Below are 21792 nucleotides of genomic sequence, written 5' to 3'. Positions count from 1 at the left end.
CTGTTAGGCCAAAAAGATGGGGTCTTATACAAGGCTCTATCAGAGATGGAGAAGAGCCTGTGAGAGGAAGGAAATGGAAGAAAAAAAAACCTAGCTATTATATAAAAAATGCAGATTAATGTTCAGATAAGTCACTCAATTGGTTGTCAGACAGCATCAGCACTATTTGCCTTTACCTTGCATCTTAAACAACCTGGTCAGATGACTCCTTCAGACTGTTAGCAGGCATCCGATGATGCTTTGGGGTTCTACCGGACTGGTATTCTTGCCTGCTATCTTACAGAAGTCACGTGTGGATAGTAGCCCATGCTGATCCTGTGTTATGATCTGGGAGTTTACACTGTCACCTTTCCCAGTATCATTTTGAAAATGAAAGTTTCCTTGGAATACTGAAATGCTGATAATGTATAACCTGGAAAAATAAGTTGTGTTGACCAAGTCAACCTGCAGCTAATAAGTTAACTTTGAATATTCACCACAAACTGCAATTAAGCTAACTGCTCTAGTACAGGTAAGATCAAACCTCTAATTATACAGACAATACAGCTCCTTTTAATGTTTCTATCTTTGCCAACATATACAGGTTGCCAGTATACAACCATCTCCCTGACCCACAGGGCAGTTGCAACATAATGATATTGCATTTCTGTTTTTGGCAAAGAGTAAACTAGATATAACAAAAAAGGTAATAGCTGCCATCAAACAAGGTATCCAAATCCCCTCCCACACACTCAATTGAGAGCACAAGTTCAATCCAAAAGTCATTCCTAGAATTTTTGGTTGCAATACTAATATAAACATAAGTTATAACAAAGTACATCTAGAAATGCTTACAAATAAGTTAATTTCATATTCACATTAGAAAATATACATTTGATATGATCAGTCTTTCTGGAACAAAGCATGTATAAATAAAAACAGGTTTTATATTTATGGCTCCACTTCACTTTGTGAGAGCAAAAATATCTTCACTTTGGCCATCTGCTTCCATTGCGCCAGCCGTGCTTCCAACGTTTCAAAGGCACCCCCTCAGGGGTTGCGAATGTGCATGTAGTACCATCAGCATTAGTTACAATCACCCTGACTTCTGCTTGAGAGCAGAACAGCCGTACCTGATGAGACCGACTAAGGCCATCTGCAGTCTGAAGTTAAGATCTGTTCGTGTCCCTGAGACAAGAATTCATGGCTCTCATCAGCAATCTCAAAGGCTACAGTTTCACCTACAGTAACTGCATTCTCTAGCTCATGTTGTCCAGCATGTTGTTCCTCTAGCCCACAAGAGAATTCATTCAAGTTTTTAATTGGACTTTCAAGATTCTCCCGAACAGATATGGAGGTTTCCTGTACAGGATTCTGATGTGGGTCAGTTTGAGTCTTGTATGAATGGTCTACTGGCACAATGCTTGTTGAAAAGACTTTTTCAAGCTGCTGCATCTGATCAGCAATATCAGCATCATTAAGTTGTTCAGACTGTTCACTGGTAATAGTGTAACTCTGGTTTTCTTCATCTTGCTGAAGTTTCTGATATTTTCCATTATGATCACTTTCTTCATTCATTGACAAGTTGGTACTCTGATTATCAATCACATCTTCGGATACCATGCAGTTACAAAATTCAGAACTTGTCAGTCCACTTGCTGTGTTCTCATTTACAAAGTGTGCTTGAACAAATTCTTCTGGTGAGCTATCTGCCTCAGCATGCAACAGTACTTCAGTACATGGTGGAGATGTGTTACTTGTACTATCTGGTCCCTGTATACTTAGGGGTTGAGAGCATTCCATTCTCATTTTCATGGACTGAAAGATACCTGAATTTGCAGAGTTAGTTCTAGCTTCTAAATCAAATGATTTATGTTGCTCCCCAGTATGCTTTGCACTTCCAGTTGTGCAAAGAGTAATACCTCTGTCTTCGGAGAGCACAGACACCCCATTTAGTGGATTAAAACCTGAACAGTTGAGGGGGGGAAAAAAAGTTGCGTGTTATACAACAATATGATTTTGGACTCTCAAAAGTAATTTTCTACAAGCATCTTTCTAAGATTTTATCTAGTTTTCCCTCCCATCATGTAGTGTTGGATTCTTGGAACAGAATTATGCTATTGCCCATATGAATACAGTACAAAAATACTTCTAAAATATCAGAAGTATACTTCTACTCAGGCTCTAGAAGTAGCTCTGGTAGGTTCCATATTTATTCTCCCAATGGCTCCATATCAAATTATCTTAGTTTATAAGAGAGGGTGGTGGTGGTTTTTTTTTTGTCAGAGTCCTGAAAACAGCCTGGGATCAAAGATATGCTGGGTTCTTTTCATTGTGCATGATACTAGTAATAAGAGATACAACAGCAGCCAAATTATGCCCCTTTTGGCACCTGTGCAACTTTGTTACCTTTAATAGGTTCACAGGTATAGTTGATTGGACCTTAGTAAAAAAAAAAAAAAAAAAAACCAAACTCAGTAACAAATATTGATATGCCAACTCATTCAATTTTAGCTGTTTCCTCTTCATGGTTAACAAGAGTCAAAACTTGTTTTTGTCGTCATTAACATATTGACTACACAGGAGACCTGTCACATAAGAAAGTGCCATTTTTATATAGTTAGGTTTTAAAGTGGAGCTGCGCCTTAAACTAGCACAAACCTTAGTGGAAGTGCTAATGAATCAGATACTGTTTAACTTTACTGAATTTTTAAACAAATGGAAGTACAGCAGAAAATCCTCTTGTAAATGAACGAAGAGGAATGTGGTCTTGTGAGGGATCCTTTAAAGGAGGAACATGAAATATCTAAAAAAGTGAAAAGGAAGAAGGGGCAAAAATCAAATGAGCTAAAGCACAGAAGCTTGTACTAGTGGCAAAAGAACAGCTACATAAAAAGATGAAGTTCTTACACTGATTTGATCTACACTCTGCCCCACATTCTGTCCTTTCTGTGTTTGTACAGTCCCTAGTACAATGGGATCCTGGTCCATGATAGGGGCTCCTAGACACTATGGTAATACAAATAAATAATATTCTTAATTCAAACTTCTCAGCTAAACAATCATTTAAGGACCTACAGAAACAAGTGCAAGACTAAGTTGAAGGCAGGGTCATGACATCTTTAGAGACAGACAACACAAGATAATGGAATTAACCGATGTTCACCAAAAACAGAACAGAGTTGGTAAGTTAGAAGTTAAATGTTACCGTCTTTTGTAGTCAGTGTAGACAAGTTCCAGCTCTTGTCCTCTTCTCCATTTTGGCTGGCATAAATATCTTTCACATTCTCCAATATGCCTTCTACTCTGGTCCTTTTAGCTGATGGCAACAGTTCTTCATATGAACTCTATCAATATAAAACCTAGCAGATTTGATATCACTTGCAGAAACAGACCTTTTGGAATCTTTCCAGTATTAAGTGAACATTACTCCCACCTACAACACTTTTTCAAAGCTAGGAGGCCCTTAAAATAAATTCTAAACACAGTCTAGAACTTTTTAAAGATGTTTTCTTGTCTTAGTTTTGATGTCTGTTTTAATAAACCTGGCCTTGCTTCACAATTTGAGGGATGGGTCTGAGAGAAGTCTCACTAATAAGATCTATGACAGCTCACACACAAGTAGTACCTACTATAGAAGACAATCTCTCCTCCCTCCTCTCTCCAGTTTCAGTAAAGGGCAGTGAACTCCCTGCCATGAGAAGTGAGTGGGGGGGTGGGAATGCTGACAAGATCACAAGTTTAAGCACAGGCAGAAAAAAGAGAAGATGCTGCCATCACTCCTCTCTAAAGATAGCTCTCAGGGCTCATCTACTGTACAAAATTAGGTCGACTTATTTAGGTTGACCTATGGCCACCACGGTAATTCAGTCGGCTGTTGGTATCCACATGCCTTCCTTCAGCCAGTGGAGCAAATCCTCACCAGGAGCACTTGCATTGACTAAAGTGGGGCATTGCACGGCATCGATAGCCAACATGGCACACTAACAGCCACGTGGGGCTCACAGCTGGAGCCCCGGCCTCAGGATAACAGTCGCAGCTGTGAGTCCAACTGGTTCAATTTCACAGCATGGAGCCTACCAGCAACGAAATTGACAATCTTGTCCATTTCGTGGCTGTTATTGTCTCTGACTCAGAGCAGTGGTGCTCTGAGAGCACTGGGAGCTCAGCACTGGGCAAGGCTCACAGCTGGAGACAAGAAATTGGCCAGGCTCAATTTCACAGCTCCAAGTTGTAAGCAGGTGCTGCGAAATTGACATTGTCAATTTCACAGCTCCAAGTTGTAAGCAGGTGCTGCTGACAGAATGACAGCCAAGAGGTGAAGTAAGTAACAGTGTCTGCATGGACACTGCATCACCCTAACTACACCAACAGAAGTGCTGCGCCTCTCATGGAGGTGGAGCTGTTATGTCGGTGTAGCAGGCCACTAACGTGGGTGGAAGCAGCATTCTAGTGTAGACACTGACATAATTACGTCAACATAAACTGCCTTACATCAACCTAACTCTGTAGTATAGAGTAGACCAAGCCTGAACTGAAGCTGCCATCAGAGGAGAGGAAACTATTTGCTCACTGCTACAGCCACAGGCAACAGATTAAATATGCTAATCTGATCCTTTCAGAAACAAATGGGCTGGTTTCACTCACCACTGTTAGCCTAATTAGCTGCAGCACTCGCTTCTCCCCCACTACTTAAATTTGCATGCTGGCCAGCCCACCTTTTCCAACCAAGCTACTGTTCTCTTCCAACAACATGATACTTCAGGTCAGCCTGCCAGATCCTGCTTTAGATCAGGGGTTCTCAACAAAATGTTTGGTGGCCTCAGAGTGCGCCCATGAACTCTTGCTGGTGGCCACTCTGACAAATTTTCCTAAAATACTTAATAATAATGCCTCCCTTGGCTCCCCACAGATTCTCCTGGCCCTTCCCTGCCCCCAGACCTTGCTGCTTCCCCCACACCCCATTGCCCCAAGCTCCCTTCCACAGCCCTGCACCCTAGGTTCACTCAACTCCTTCTCTCCTGACCACAGCTCCCAGTTAGGCCAGCCCTGCTGAAGCCCAGAGCCAGAGCCCCATGGGTACAATAGAGGAGGGGGCTGAAGCCCAGAGCCCAACGCCGGAGCAGGGAGGGTGCTGAAGCCCACCCCCGGAGTCCCACAGATGAAGCTGGGCGGGATGCAGCTGAACCCAGTCCCCAGGAGTAGCACATCCTTAATGAGGGAGTGAGGGCAGAAACACATTAAAAGCTAAGCTCTTTACCTAGTTTACTTTGATCTCTTTTTAAATACCTTCCAATCCAATATTTCAGTGTTACTGACACAGAAAACTCGAAAGAAAAGGAGTATTTGTGGCACCTTAGAGACTAACAAATATATTTGAGCATAAGCTTTCATGAGCTACAGCTCACTTCATCAGTATGCATCCAATGAAGTGAACTGTAGCTCACAAAAGCTTATGCTCTAATAAATTTGTTAGTCTGTATTTGCAAAAAGAAAAGGAGTACTTGTGGCACCTTAGAGACTAACACGGCTGCTACTCTGAAACAGAAAACTTGGTTATATCTGGATATGTCACTTTAATAGAAGTCAGGTAACTGTTATAATTTATTTCTTGAATATTCACATCATTTTAAGAGGCTTTAACTTGTTTATATAGTAAATTCACAATTATTCTGTACCTCATTTGCTCGTTTTTTCCCTGATATCTCTGTAAACATTTGTTCACCAACTGTTTTAGTCGTACATTGTGTGGAGGAGTCTATAGCTTGTATCTTTTGTTTTCCAAGAAGCTTCTCTGTAATTCCTAGTGATTCAGCAACCTATAAAGTAATTGGGATAACAAAATATAAGTGTGGTTTCTCCTACACCAAATTTTCAATACTTATATAGTCAAATATGTTTCTAAAACTGATCTAGAAAGACATTCAACACTGGGGTCCACTATCAGTCAAAACATATATACAGCTTCTTAAGATATTTTAGATTACAATAACTTCTACAATTAGCCTCCACTCAGATTAAGCATCTCCTATATAACAGCTAAAAGTAAAAATCAAGAAGGTAAGCTGAGAGCAAGAACTAGGAATGTAGTGGATATGGCTCACAGTACCAGAGTAAGTTACTGAACAGTGTCCTTAACAAAGGACACTGGAAAGTTTGCTCATGATTTAAAGAAGTTCTCCCAGTCTTTTTTTTTAAATCCTTTTGTATCTTCCGAACACATTCTCTTACCAATTTTTGCTCCATTTTGTGAACGCATTGGTTAGTATAGGGTTTCTCATGAATGCTGGACTTTTTTTTTTTTTTTTAAAGCACATTACAGCATGTGTTTAAAAAAAAAAAATCAAACAATTATACATGGACTTTGCAAAGAGAAGTAAAAAAGGTAGGTCAAATTTTGGGCCTACCAACCTTGACAGTGTCCCTTTAAATTGGTGCAATTTCATTTCTCCAAAGAGGAAACATCATGATTGAGCAATTACACGAGATAAGTCAGATGAACACATGTAATAGTAATACAAGGCAACTTTTGGTATACATTATAATTCTGCCACGATTTATTCTGAAAAACAAATATTCGATTAGCCAATGCTAAAACTGCATATTGTATTTCATTTTTACAGAGGATTACTCTATTTCCTCTCTTCCCTTCCTCCCTTGGATTTTCCAGTTTGTCCTGTCTTCTCTTGGTCTCACTAAAATTAAGATCTTTGGAGCAGAGACTGTCTTTTGTGCCTTGTAAAATAATGATCATGTTTTTTGTACTTTAAAAGTTTTGCTAGCAGTAATATGTACAAAATATTGTGTTATTCACTACTGAAAATTCAAGAGTGATACACCATTACTTATGGAGAGTCATTTCATCCCAAGCATCAGGAATTGTAAGAGATGTGAGAGATTCCAATATAACTATGCTATATAATGCTTACAAAGAGAAAAACATTGCTGAACATTCCCTAAAATACCCCCTCCAAAATGTGTCCTCTTACCTTGGATCTTTTATTTCCACAGGCTGCTGATAACTCAGAAAATCAGAATTACTGAAATAGTCTTGACACATTTCTTTACCATATTATGTAACTCTTCAAATTCTCTATAAACATCTGGAAAAAAGGCTTTTGCTGGGTAACCTTTTTCAACCTAAATAGAAATAAGCAAGAACATTAAATATGAAATACAATTAAATCAGCAACATATAGATTGTTTGCTTAGCACTTTTTTTCAGTCCTGATTTTATTAACCTAACCAATCAGTCCAGAAAAGAAAAAAAGATTGTAAAATCTTCAGAAATAGCACTGATGAAGCAGGCAGCAAAAATTAAAAGTATAATCTTGCAAACTATCAATCTTTAACTACATGAGACTCAAGGGTGAACTCTAAAATGTCTTCAGCCTTCATATGTCTAACACATGGAACTAAGATTAATTCCCAGAGAAGTTTCATGGTGTACATGAATGATAATCTCCAATAATTTAATATATGTACATGATGAGAAAAGCTCACCTTCATCAGTAAAAATTCAAACACAGTAACAAGCTTTGTCAGGCGGGGAAGAGCCAGCTCCATTAAATCTTCATTGTCACATTGTTGGATTAGCTGGTAATACCAAAATAGTTTCTTTAGGGGGGAAAAAGCCAATATATGCTAATCATCTCTTAATTCATAATGTAAAATCTCAGTTCTCCACTATAGGACCCAATAGTCACTATCAAAGAAAGGCACGTGGTAAGGACCAATTCAACTTTCTTTTACAGGATCAATAAAATTAAGTGGCTTTTAAAAATAAATCTGAATGTAAAGATTAACCAGAAAAGTTAAGAGTATGATCCATTCTTTCAACACAAGCAGCTAATGATCAGTCTCAGTAACAATTGTGTACTCATATGAAAGAAAAAGTAGACTTTAATGAATTAAGCAAATAAGCACAACCACAAGATCAATCCCAGAGTGATGTGCAGGAAGCTCAGAAAAACACGACAATTACTGAGATTGTAAGAAAAGTATTTTTAGAATAAGATGGACCTCATTTTTACTATACATAATTTTTATATATTAATAGACACACATAGTGGCAGTGGCACTACTAATTATTTTTCCCCAAAACAAAGCCAAGAGTGCATCAAATTGCTAAGAGGGTCAATAAACTATTATCCACAGGGCCAGTTTCTTAAAAAAAATCTGTATCTTTTACCAATAACTTGATTTATATGTTTTGCTTAAAAAAAAAAAAACCTTATTTAAAATTTCACTTTGGTATTTTAATAACCCCAGGCCTCCTCATTTACGCACACACACGTCTAGCTATATGTCAACACATACAGCAGCTCCTTGGAGAGCACATCCTCACTACATTTGATTAAATTTATCAGATTTGGCAGCAGGTGGGTGAAAAAAAGGTACATATGAAATAATTGCAGAAGGGAACCGTACCTCTTTTAGTCCAGCCTTTCTTCTAAATATGGTGTGTTCTGTTGCTACATTACTAAGCGACTTAGAAGGGGACCGACCAGGTCTACTTAGTCTTCCCGAACACATTGATCTTCCAGTCATCCTCGGTCGGCCACGTCTTTAGGTCGTCTGGGTTTTCCAGGTCCATTTGGCATTCCAGGTCCCTGATGTACTAAACCAGTCTCATTTTGTTGTGCTGCCAACAAAGGTCTGTCTGCTGCAGATTTACCAGTCTATAAAAAAAAAAAATACAATAATCATTAAAACACTATCTCCCTCAATATGCTCCTGAGAACATCTCAGTTTAAAATATTTAGCGAAATTATCCAACCAAATGCTCTGAGTATCCCTAGCCTCTCTTTGCCAGAAGCTGGGAATGGACAACAGGACAATCACTTGATTGCCTGTTCGTTCATTCCCTGTGAAGCACCTGGCATTGGCCACTATCGGAAAACAGGATACTAGATGGACCATTGGTCTGACCCAGTATGGCCATTATGTTCTTAACTTCAAGTTAGTTTCATTTATTATGCAATTTCAGTATTGTTTGATACAAGTATAGCTGCATTAATATTTGCAGGATTAAATCAGGAAGAGGCTGCTTCTGTAATTTGTTGTCACTATTTGTAATGTTAGTTCTCCTGCCAATCCATTAAATTAAGTATTATACACAACACAAAGGGAATTTGATCATAAACAAGAGTAGCCTATGGTCTTGTCAAAGTGCTTTCTGATTCAAAGATGGTATCTTATTTAAAAGATAAATAAAATGGTTTATATTGTTAATTTAGATTTAAACAATAATATAATAGAGCCAAACAAAAAGCTCTAATTGCCTTGATGGTTAGTTTTACAATATCATAATGACCACTCAGCAGCATAGGTGCAGACTTTCCCTCTGCCCGGTGAGTGCTCAACCCTCCCCACCCCTTGCCCTGCCCCCATTCCACCCCTTCCCCAAAGTCCCTACCCCCTTCCCACCCAAAGTCCTGCCCCTACCCCACCTCTTCTCCGCCTACTGCCCTGAGCATGCAGCATCCCCACTCCTCCCCCTCCCTCCCGGAAAGTCCTAAGCACCGCCAAACAGCTGTTAGGTGGCGGGGGGGGGGGTGCACGGGAAGCGCTGGGAGAGAGGGGGAGGAGCGGGGACGCAGTGCGCTCAGTGGGGGGCAAGGAGAAGGGAGCTTGGCTGCCGGTGGATGTGGAGCATCCGCTAATTTTTCCCCATGGGTGCTCCAGCCCTGAAGCACCCACGGAGTCGGCACCTATGCTCAGCAGTATTAAGTTCATATATGAATAACAGACTCAATGCAGCAGCAGCATTAAACAATCAAATGGAATGAAACAAATTAACTCAGCCAGCCAGAATACCAAAGAAACTATCCCCTATTCCACCAAATGCATCCGATGAAGTGAGCTGTAGCTCACGAAAGCTTATGCTCAAATAAATTTGTTAGTCTCTAAGGTGCCACAAGTACTCCTTTTCTTTTTGCGAATACAGACTAACACGGCTGCTACTCTGAAACCTATCCCCTATTCCAGACACTTTACCTTCAGCTTTCCCCCCAAATCCTGTCAAACAGTTTCTGCAGCGAGCACAGGAGGTCAAGTTCAGGCTACCCTGAATCTTATGTTTCCCTATTTTAAGAATATAAGAACAGCCATACTGGGTCAGACCAAAGGTACATCTAGCCCAGTATCCTGTCTTCTGACAGTGGCCAATCCCAGGTGCCCCAGAAGGAATGAACAGAACAGGTCATCATCAGGTGATCCATCCCCTGTCACCCATTCCCAGCTTCCAGCAAACAGAGGCTAGGGACACCATCCCTGCCCATCCTGGTTAATAGCCATTGTTGGACCTATCTGCCATGAATTATCGCTTTCATTTTTGAACCCTGTTATTGTCTTGGCCTTTGCAACATCCTCTGGCAGAATTCCACAGGTTGACTGTGCGTGTGTGAAGAAATACTTCTTTTTGTTTGTTTTAAACCTGCTGCCTATTAATTTCATTTGGTGATCCCTAGTTCTTGTGTTATGAGAAGGAGTAAACAACACTTCCTTATTTACTTTCTCCACACCAGTCATGATTTTATAGACCTCTATCATATCCCCCCTCTTAGTGGTCTCTTTTCTTAGCTGAAAAGTCCCAGTCTTATTAATCTCTCCTCATAGAGAAGCTGTTCCACACCCCTAATCATTTTTGTTGCCCTTTTCTAAGCCTTTTCCAATTCCAATATACCTTTTTTGAGATGGGGTTACCATATCTGCATGCAGTATTCAAGATGTGGGCATACCATGTATTTATATAGAGGTAATTATTTTCTGTCTTATTATCTTAACCTTTTTTTAACGATTACCAACATTCTTTTTGACTGCCGCTGCACACTGAGTGGATGTTTTCAGAGAACTACCACAATGACTCCTAGAGTAGTGGTAATAGCTAATTTAGACCCCATCATTTTATATGTATAGTTGGGATTATGTTTTCCAATGTGCATTACTTTGCATTTATCAACATTGAATTTCATCTGCCATTTTCTTGCCCAGTCACCCAGTTTTGTGAGATTCCTTTGTAAATCTTCAGTAGTTTTGAATCATCTGCAAATTTTGCCACCTCACTGTTTACCCCTTTTTCCAGATCATTTTTTAAAACTGTTGTTGTGTTCTCAATACAAACAAAATCAAGCTATTAAGCAACAGTAAACAATGGACATGCAGGACTACAATATTCACTACACCAAAAGAAGTTACAAAAATATAAATTTTCAAAAATAGTCTCAAAGCTACCATGAAAAAAGTTGGCAAAACAGAGTCCAAGAATCTCTCATTGAAAGCCATAGCTAGCTAGAATATTAAAATTAATGTCCCAAAGATTAATTACCATTTGAAGATATTTATAAACTGCCTGATCACATTAATGTTACAATAATTCAAGTGTCCTCTCAGTTCTATGAACGCATCTTAGTCCTAACCTTCAATACCTCTTGCTTATGCTCCAACAATAGCCCTACTCTTTGCACAGATTTCGCAAATTTAGTGCGATTTTATCTATCAAGGACTAGGTTGCAAATTACCAAATTCATTCAACTGCGACTGAAGTTTTTAATTTGAAGTGTGGGTCACTGGTGCTACTCTTCCTCCATAATCTACCTGTACTGATAATCCTCTTAAATGTTTCTTGATAAAGATCAAGACTGACAATAGCTTATGGACAAAATATAGTTATTTGACCCCAAAAAAAAAAAAAAAAAAAAGGACAAGGAAAAAAGTATCTAGTCTGGTGACTGAAGCAGCGACAATAATTAAGTCAATTTATAGACTAGTAAGTCATTCAGTTACCAAGGGGAAATTTGTGTGGCTCATATTTGTCAGATAGAAATTTCAGATTTTCTGTAGCACTATATTCAGCCAATCAACAGTCCTGAAGATTTTATGGCAAAATAAATTCAAAAGACCATTTTTAGTTTTTTCTTAAGTCCCCATCACAGATCTACAGAATGACTCAGTTGACTTCATGGAGCTTTCTGTTTCTGTTTCTTTTAAGTTGTAGAAAACTCTGCTTTTTGTTTGTAATTATCTACTAACCTTGCTATGTCTCAGACTACCCACATTCACACTTCTGGAAGCAACATCACATTCACAAAACACAACAAATATAACATTGCTGCATCCAAAGAACAGTCTTCCTAAAAAGGCAGTTGTGATACAATTATATCTCCACTGTAAACAGTGGAGACTTTCTTTTGCAGCAAGAAGGTTACAAAGACCATTCATTTCTATTGACAAATGCACTTTACTATGAAATGGACAGTTTAAAACCAGTTTCTTGGAACCTCTCCAACTGAAACTACTTACATTTTTCTAACTCAGGGAATTGTATTCTACCTACCCTAGATTTCCCTCTATAGTTTCAATTGCAGAAGTCATGCTTCACTTCTAACAGTACACTACATAGCATAGCTGTCTACTGACAGCTGAGTTTCAACCCAGCAGAGGCTGTATTTCAGTGATGGGTCAAACTGACTCCTGAATATAGAAGGTGCGTTTTTTTAAGCCTTTTAAAATGAAATATACATGAACTGCCGAGTGTTTTTTCCTTATGTGAATGCTGAGAAATAAGTGAGGTTAGTTACAAAGTCTAAGTTTTATTCTCCCCCTGCAGGTCACTAAATTTTTTTGTTCGTTTGTTGTTTATTTTAAAACTTAACCAATCATCATCATACATATTTATTGCAGTTTAAGACAAGCGGATTGCAACTTTTCTTAATTCATTCCTATTCTCTTTGGCCATGCACCTAGGCCACTACCTTCAATCTATGTAAAGCATTCCAATTGCCAGCAATAGGAATTCAGAATATGAATGAGTGTAGAATAAGGTTCTAAATTGCAATAATGTTGGAATGAAATTGCCTTTATATTGTTTATGAAACTGCGTATTATGCAGAAAGCAAACTACTACTTTACCTGTTGCTCACTCTGTGAAGAAGCAGTTTCTTCCAAACCAATAGCTAGTGAATTTTCATTATTTAAAGTGACAGCAATTGGTTGTGAGAGCGTCAGACTCACAGTTTCATCATCTGCTCCTCCAGAAATATCCAGAAACACACTTCTGTTAGTTTTATTCATAGGGACTTTTTGCTGTGAAGACTCCAATTGTCCATGACCTGGATTAAGTTTATAATGTCGTGCTAATCCTCCTTTTCCTATGTAGGATTTTTCACAAGTCTGACATTTAAACATTTTGGGCTTCAGGTTATAATTCAAAGGATTGAATGCATCCATTCCCTTTGCTTTCCCCTCATCGTCATCTTCTATGCTTAGTTCGGAATAGTCATCAGAATCAGACTGATGACAGTCGGCCAAATCCTCTGTTTTAATGAATTTATAATCTTTCGCTTTATATTTTGGAGGACGGTGAAATCCGTCCAGAACGAGTCTTCACTTTCAAAGATTTTTTTAGCTTTAGTTCTTCTTTTTGCTTTTTTCTCAAGGCTCGAGATAAGAGTATTTGCTGAACTGGCTGCCACCAAAGTAACTTTTCGAGACTCAGTAGCAGACACTGTGTACATGTAGTTTTTGTCCATTCAATGTCTGGTGTGTGGGAATCTATTCACTGACACTGGTCCATCAGGGGCTAACGGTCTCTGCACAAGTAGCTGAACTGGAGGCTCAGAAGAACTATGCAAGAAAAACTGTTGCTGCTCAGTTCCTGTTACAGGCTGTATCCTAATAATCTGGGGATTAATAATATTAAGTCTAGACAGACCACAATTCCTACCAACTGGCTGACTCGGTGTTATAGCTTTGGACTGGACTTCTGCAAGAGGTGGCACTGGCTTTTCATTTTCCTTCATCTGCCCCGGCTGCACTTGAACACAAATGCTTCTAATTGCTTTAGGGGGAAAAAAGTTGAGAATGTAAAAGTACAATATTACTTATCACGATTTTACATCTTTGTGTATAAGACCTTACAGTGAAACATGAAGAAACTAGATATATCATCCAGTTTTCTTACAACCCTCAAGGTACATATTTCCTTCCTTCCAGCTACTAAATTATGATACAGTTGCATTTGTTGCTTAGATAAGGAATTTCAGTTTACTTGTATATCATATCATTGTTTTATTTTTAATGTCTATCAACCATGAATTTAGTTGCCAAAAACTAAGGAATAATTTCTGTAAATTCATCTGTGGGCAGAGCCCTGTTGAAGTCAATGGGTTCACATGGGCAGATTCAGTTACAAGTTCTAGACCTTGCTGCAAATTTGTAAACTGAAACAAGCACATCTCACCTACAGGACAACTACTGTCTATTAATTTTGCAGGCCAAGTATTAGGCCACAGTTATACTCTATAAATGCACAGTTCAAAAAAATCCGTAAAATGATGTAAACACTCAGGCCACCGGCCTATCACCTCCTATCTTTCCTCCTCTCTCCACCCTATTTATTTATTGTCTTGTTGTTTGTTTTTTAAATCACACCACAGGGTTAGCAAGGACTGAGGAAGAGTCAAAGCCTGTCTATTGCCTCTTACTTGAAAAGTGTCCACTTCTCTAGCTGCCAGCCACTCATCAAAGCACTTAAGCACATGCCAGAGTGCAAGCACACAAATAATCCCTCTGATGCTGTACAAACACATGCTTAAGTGCCTTTGCTAGATCAAGGCTTAAATGGACAGCTCTCCATTTAAAAAAATTCTACAGTTAATTGCTTCTAGTTTTGTCAAATAATCCCTCCCCCCTACCCCCAAATTAATCAAATACTATTCCTCAAAGAAAATGCTCACTATTATTATTATTTGTATACAGTGATGCCCAGAAAACTCTAATCATGGACCAGGATCCATTTGCTAAGCACTGTATGAAAGGACAGAACTATATATATATATATATATATATATATATATATATATATATAGTCCCTGCCCTAAAGAGCTGACAGTCTAAATTCAGTCCAGACTTCTAATTTCAAACTTCAAATGTTTCTATACAAAAAGAGTGTGAACAAAGATTTTTCTGTTTTTAAAACAGTCTTCCATAATACAAACACAGCTGAATGGATGTTGCTCACTTTTTTTTTAAAAAAAAAAAGTTATCGTTGGCAAGAACCAAGCATGGAAAATCTTAGCCCAAAAGGAAAATATCTGGGAAGTTAAAGAGTGCATGAAAACAAAGTTATATAGAAACAGTTTAAAAACCTCAAGTATAGCAGGCAGCCACTGTAATAAAAAAATTCCCATAGATCAATGGGCTAGCATGAAGTTGCTGGATACACTAAACTGACAGGTACATTGGCCCAGTCACTGTAAAGTAGTTCTTCCAAATCATGCTGGACACCTGTGCTTATCTGACAGACTAGAACTAAGTCATGCTGACCAGCGCCCGTCACCTCCATTCAACAGTATACGCTCTACCGTGTTAGAAACTGAGCTGCTCCCAACACCAGTCTTCCAACTAGAAACTGGAGAAATCTAAATTCCAAAACAGGTTAAACTGATCAGGAAATTAGGGTCAGTAGTGGAACTGGTGTCAACGGCACTCAGTACAGTTTCATCACTGAGAAAGGGCCATGACTATTCAATGTTCAACACATTCTAGAGCCCAGGCCCAATTCTATATTGGAGACCACTTTTCCCATTCACTTGACCCTTGGCTTTCCAAAGACATCTCCTCTTCCCCTTCGTTTACCTTGTGTACAAGGCACCTGTGGTACCAATAGCTTTGCCCTGTTGAAGGGCAACCTGCTGGGCCACATTCTGCAACTGCTGTGCTGCATTGTGCATGATACTGGTCACCGGCTGGGACCCGGAGGCAGCAGTCCAGGCTACAAGCCCTGTGGGGATCTGCTGAACCCTGATGCTGGGGGCACGAGGCTAATCTCCTGGGGTAGCGAGTACCCCCCACCTCGGTGAGGAGGCAACAATAAGGACCCAATGCCAGATCCAGAGGAGGGAAGAAGAGACGGTGGAGGCTGCTTCTGGGCCCTGCTCACTTGTTCGATGACCCTCCGCAGCTCCTCGGGGCCAGAGGCGTCGCTGTGGCCTGCTGGCCGGGAAGCTGAGCCCAGTTGGCTCGGCCTGACTCTTCTCCGCAGGCAAATTCCCGGTAGCCCAACTGCCTGGTTCTCGGGTCGCCGCCACCAGCAGCTCCTCGGCGCTCAGCTCAGCCCCCTGCACCAGGCTCCCACCCGGCTCCAGGTAGAGAGTTGGTGCCGAGGGCAGAGGAGCTGGCAGCCAGGCTCTGGGCCAACATCTCGGTCAACGCCAGCGCCTCCGATCCCTCCTCGGTGGGAGATCCAGCATCCAGGGGGCCCAGCAGGCCCCCGTCCTCCTCAGGCTCCAGCAAGTCCCCCCTGGCCGCGACCGTCCCGGGGGATACCCAGGTCCCAGCAGGCCAACCCCCTCCCCGGCCGCCGCGCTGTGGAGAGCCCCGCGGGGCGGCGGCCGGTCCGGGGGGCTCTCCTCAGCAGGAAACGGCAGCGATGCCGCTGCCACGCTCTCGCCGCCCCCATCCCCGGGAAGCCGCCATCTTGGCAGCTGTCGGGCTGGGAGACGCATTCGGGCCCCCAGGTCTAAAGGTGTGGAGCGAACCTAGAGGAACCGGCAACGCAGGAGCCAATGGTGGCCGTCGCTGCGGCCTGTGGACACGTCATCATGGAAGGGGCGTGGTCATATGGACGACGGGCGGCCCAGCAGGGACAAGACACCTTCAAAAGCGTTTTCCCGGCGATGGCACTCATGAATTTCAGTGTAATTCAGTTGTATTCGGGGAAACACTCAACAGCAAAGAGTCCTGTGGCACCTTATAGACTAACTGCCTGCCTCCGAAAACCTGTGAACGTGTGGGATCGTTGTCCAGGATGGGCTGTAGATCACCGATGATGTGTTGGAGAGGTTTTAGCTGAGGACTGTATGTGATGGCCAGTGGAGCTCTGTTGGTTTCTTTCTTGGGCTTGTCTTGCAGCAGGAGGCTTCTAGATGCACATCTGGCTCTGCTGATCTGTTTCCTTATTTCCTCTTGTGGGTATCGTAGTTTTCTCACGAAATCAGTGGTGTCACGGAAATAGCTGGGAGTGCTGGTGGCGTAGGGTCTGAGTAGAGAGTCTGCATTTCCGGACAGTCCTTCAGTGAGAGTGCCAATGACCGAGATGATGGGGCGTCCAGGATTTCTGGGTTTGTGGATCTTGGGTAGTAGATAGAACAACCCCTGTCGGGGCTCTAAGGGTATGTTGATTTGTTCCTGTGTTAGTGTAGGGAGTGTCCTGAGTAGATGGTGCAGTTTCGTAGTGTATTCTTCTGTGGGATCTGAGGAAAGTGGCCTGTAGAATTTGATATTGGAAAGTTGTCTGGCAGCCTCCTTTTGGTAGTCAGACTTGTTCATGATGACAACAGCACCTCCTTTATCAGCCTCTTTGATTATAATGTCAGGGTTGTTTCTGAGGCTGTGGATGGCATTGCCCAAGAAAGACAAGCCCAAGAAAGAAACCAACAGAACTCCACTGGCCATCGCATACAGTCCTCAGCTAAAACCCATCCAGCGCATCATCAGTGATCTACAACCCATCCTGGACAACAATCCCTCACTTTCACAGGTTTTGGGAGGCAGGCCAGTCCTCGCCCACAGACAACCCACCAACCTGAAGCATATTCTCACCAGCAACTACACAACACACCATAGGTTTCAGAGTAGCAGCCGTGTTAGTCTGTATTCGCAAAAAGAAAAGGAGTACCGGTGGCACCTTAGAGACTAACAAATTGTTAGTCTCTAAGGTGCCACCGGGTACTCCTTTTCTTTTACAACACACCATAATAACTCTAACTCAGGAACCAATCCATGCAACAATCTCAATGCCAACTCTGCCCACATATCTACACCAGCGACACCATCACAGGGCCTAACCAGATCAGCCACACCATCACCGGTTCATTCACCTGCACATCTACTAATGTAATATACGCCATCATGTGCCAACAGTGCCCCTCTGCTATGTACATCGACCAAACTGGACAGTCCCATACGTAAAGGATAAATGGACACAAATCAGATATTAGGAATGGCAATATACAAAAACCTGTAGGAGAACACTTCAACCTCCTGGACACACAATAGCAGATTTAAAAGTAGCCATCCTCCAGCAAAAAACTTCAGGACCAGACTTCAAAGAGAAACTGCTGAGCTTCAGTTCATTTGCAAATTTGACACGCATTTCTGACAGCAGATAATGTGACTGTGGGTGCATACAATTCTCAGGCAAAGGTTCCCCCTAAAAACTATGGTACTGCATTATCAGGTTATAGATCTTAAAAAAGCTTGATGGAGTGGTAGTTTACACCTCTCCCTTTTGGTAGCTGATTGAAAGTAAAATAATCACAGTCATTATTTTATAACAACATTTTAATTTTGATGGATAAAAACGCAAATTAAGGCGCTCATATTAAAACATACTAATGGAAAGTCAATGTAATATAAAAAATTGAGAATAAAAAGGTTACACGTTGTGGCCCGTACGGGGATCGAACCCGCGACCTTGGCGTTATTAGCACCACGCTCTAACCAACTGAGCTAACCGGCCACTTGGTGACAAAGGAACTGTACTGGTCTTCATAAAATAACACAGGAACGCCTGTGTTCCTTCGTGCTGACTGTTGCCTGTTCCCAAGAGAAGTATTCAGTTTCCACCCAGACAGCGAGTTCTCGGGATCCAGCCCTTGTAGGTTCAAGACGCACGTTTGAGCGAGCGATTGAACGAGCCCGTTCAAAGGGTTTAGAATGGGGGCCATGAATATGCAGGAGCAGTAACGCTAAGGTACAAGAGCCACAGGTCTCCTTCACTGCAGGCTGGATTCATAGCCAGTCAGTAATTCTCCCCCCCCCCCCCCCACGAATAGCTTTTTAAAAGTGACTCCAGGTTTATTTCATTAAATCGAAAGATTTAGTTCGCCATTTGTTTTAATCTATTTATCTTTAGTTCCCACCTATTTTACATACTGCTTTTTAAACAAATATTGCATTGGGAAAATGTGAGTCAGGTGTATTATTTTCGTTCTATAACGTTTGGTTTATTGTAAATTATATACTTATTTTACGTTAAAATAAACTTGTATTAGTTATAGACGGTCAGTCCAGCCGCAATCTTGCCGTTTTCAGATGAGACTGCTAGGTAAGCCATCAAACAAGAAAAAGAGCCGCCAACAGGGGGAGTGCAAGTGAGTTAAACCAGTAATTCCTGTTTAACGTACATGCATGAAATCCACTATTTTTCTGCCTAATGTTATAGGTTCTCTGGAAAAGCTGATGAACTTCTAACTGGATAGTAGCCACACCACTTTTACCCCTAGTTGTTCACAGTGAATGACAGGTTGTAAGGATCAACTGTAGGCTTAACATACCTACCTAAATATGACTCTGAAAAGAGAGGGTAATACTCACATTAGGTCTAATCACTGTTGCTATATTTAATTTATTGAGGTAAATATGCACCTAGCTGTACAGTATTATATACTTAATATACTACTAAAATTGTTCATTAATGTATGTGGCTGTAGCAACAATTCATAGATTCGTAGGACTGGAAGGGACCCCAAGAGGTCTCCTAGTCCAGTCCCCTGTGCTCAGGGCAGAACAAGTATTTGACCATTCCTGACAGGTGTTTGTCTAACCTGCTCTTAAAGACCTCCAATGACAGAGATTTCACAACCTCCGTAGCAATTTATTCCAGTGCTTAACTACCTTGACAGTTAGGAAGTTTTTCCTAATGTCCAACCTAAACCTCCCTTGCTCCTTAATCCTCAGAAGTGAAGGAGAAGCATTTTTCTCCCTCCTCCTTGTAATAACCTTTTAATACTTGAAAACTATCATGTCCCCCCTCAGTCTTCTCTTCTTCGGCCTAATCAAACTCAATGCTTTGATCTTTCCTCATAGGTCATGTTTTCTACACCTTTAATCATTTTTGTTGCTTTTCTCTGGACTTTCTCCAATTTGTCCACCCTAATTGAATTCGCCTCATTAGCATTACAAAAAGTAATTTTCCCTCTGTTGATATTCACCCTTCTTATCAGCTGTTGGGAATGGGCCACATCCACCCTGATTAATTGGTCTCATTAGCACTGACCCCCTCACTTGGTAAGGCAACTTCCATCTTTTCATTTGCTGTATATTTATACTTGCCTACTGTATTTTTCACTCATGCATCTGATGAAGTGGGTTATAACCCACAAAAGCTTATGCCCAAATAAATTTGTTAGTCTCTAAGATGCCACAAGGACTCCTCGTTAAAAATTATAAGTGTACTCTCTATGCCATTATCTGCAAAAAAGAAAAGGAGTACTTGTGGCACCTTAGAGACTAACAAATTTATTTTGAGCATAAGCTTTCGTGAGCTACAGCTCACTTCATCGTGTAGCTCATGAAAGCTTATGCTCAAAATAAATTTGTTAGTCTCTAAGGTGCCACAAGTATTCCTTCTCTTTTTTGCGAATACAGACTAATACGGCTGCTACTCTGAAACATGCCATTTTCTAAATCACTGATGAAGATATTGAACAGAACTGGATACAGAACTCATCCTTGCAGGACCCCATTTGATATGCCCTTCCAGCTTGGCTGTGAACCACTGATAACTACTTTCTGGGAACAAAAAGAAAAGAGTACTTGTGGCACCTTAGAGACTAACAAATGTATTAGAGCATAAGCTTTCGTGAGCTACAGCTCACTTCATCGGATGCATTTCGAAATGCATCCGATGAAGTGAGCTGTAGCTCACGAAAGCTTATGCTCTAATAAATTTGTTGGTCTCTAAGGTGCCACAAGTACTAAATGCATCCGATGAAGTGAGCTGTAGCTCACGAAAGCTTATGCTCTAATAAATTTGTTAGTCTCTAAGGTGCCACAAGTACTCCTTTTCTTTTTGCGAATACAGACTAACACGGCTGCTACTCTGAAACCCTTTCTGGGAACAGTTTTCCAACCAATTATGCACTCACCTATATTAGCTCCATCTAGGTTGTATTTCCCTAGTTTGTTTATGAGAAGGTCATGAGAAACAGTATCAAAACCTTACTAAAGTCACGATTATACTGCACCACATCTACCACTTCCCCCCATCCCACAAGGCTTGTTACCTTAAACTTTTAAAACTTACTATTAAAACTTCATATTTCAAATTTGTATGAGACTTTTAAATTTTGATGTGAAAACACAATAGTGATACACTAGTACAGTACTGTTAAAAAAATACAAGCCTAAGTCACTACCTTCTACAAGAAAATGTATGAAAGGGCCAAATAATTCTGTAAGTTCGAATATATGTAATTTCAATGGAATTCTTCCAGTAAGCCCCATTATTCACACTGTTTTACAGTTACACTGCGGGTGGAGGGTGGTTTTTTTTATAATAGCTTGTTTCTATAGCTTTGATGTTTTAAAATTAAAAATAATTATTTGTACTACCACAGGCAAGCGTGGTGCTTTACAAAATGCGGTTAACAAGATGCGTTACATCTGCTCCTGTAATGGGACTACTCAGGCAATTACAAATGTAAGTAGAAAAGGAGTACTTGTGGCACCTTAGAGACTAACAAATTTATTAGAGCATAAGCTTTCGTGAGCTACAGCTCACTTCATCGGATGAGCTGTAGCTCACGAAAGCTTATGCTCTAATAAATTTGTTAGTCTCTAAGGTGCCACAAGTACTCCTTTTCTTTTGCGAATACAGACTAACACGGCTGCTACTCTGAAACAAATGTAAGTGTTACAGAGACAAGGTGGGTGAGGTAATATCTTTTATTTGCCCAACTTCTGGTGGGGAGAGAGGCAAACACTCTTGCAGCAGTCACTCCAAAGACATCAGAAGAGCGTGTGTAG

At 40.8% G+C, this 21792-nt stretch overlaps 1 protein-coding gene and 1 non-coding gene across 2 annotated transcripts; both read right to left on the bottom strand.

The window, feature by feature from the left end:
• Positions 1-566: 566 nt before the first annotated feature.
• ZNF839 (zinc finger protein 839) lies at positions 567-16600 on the bottom strand. Its single transcript, XM_043516840.1, is given in 19 exon segments — positions 567-1148; positions 1150-1946; positions 3188-3326; positions 5658-5798; positions 6969-6980; positions 7015-7119; positions 7483-7596; positions 8410-8544; positions 8547-8660; positions 12892-13341; positions 13343-13396; positions 13398-13484; positions 13515-13863; positions 15619-15758; positions 15761-15954; positions 15957-15993; positions 15996-16136; positions 16138-16295; positions 16298-16600. Coding segments are annotated over 19 exon segments (3537 nt in total). The 5' UTR covers positions 16488-16600; the 3' UTR covers positions 567-968.
• A 1828-nt stretch (positions 16601-18428) lies between these two features.
• On the bottom strand, positions 18429-18502 carry TRNAI-AAU. The gene has a single exon. It is a non-coding gene; the product is annotated as a tRNA-Ile (tRNA).
• Positions 18503-21792: the final 3290 nt, after the last annotated feature.

The sequence above is a fragment of the Dermochelys coriacea genome, chromosome 6 (assembly GCF_009764565.3).
Source record: "Dermochelys coriacea isolate rDerCor1 chromosome 6, rDerCor1.pri.v4, whole genome shotgun sequence".
NCBI classification, from domain to species: Eukaryota; Metazoa; Chordata; order Testudines; family Dermochelyidae; genus Dermochelys; species Dermochelys coriacea.
This window is presented reverse-complemented; position numbering and strand designations above follow the sequence as displayed.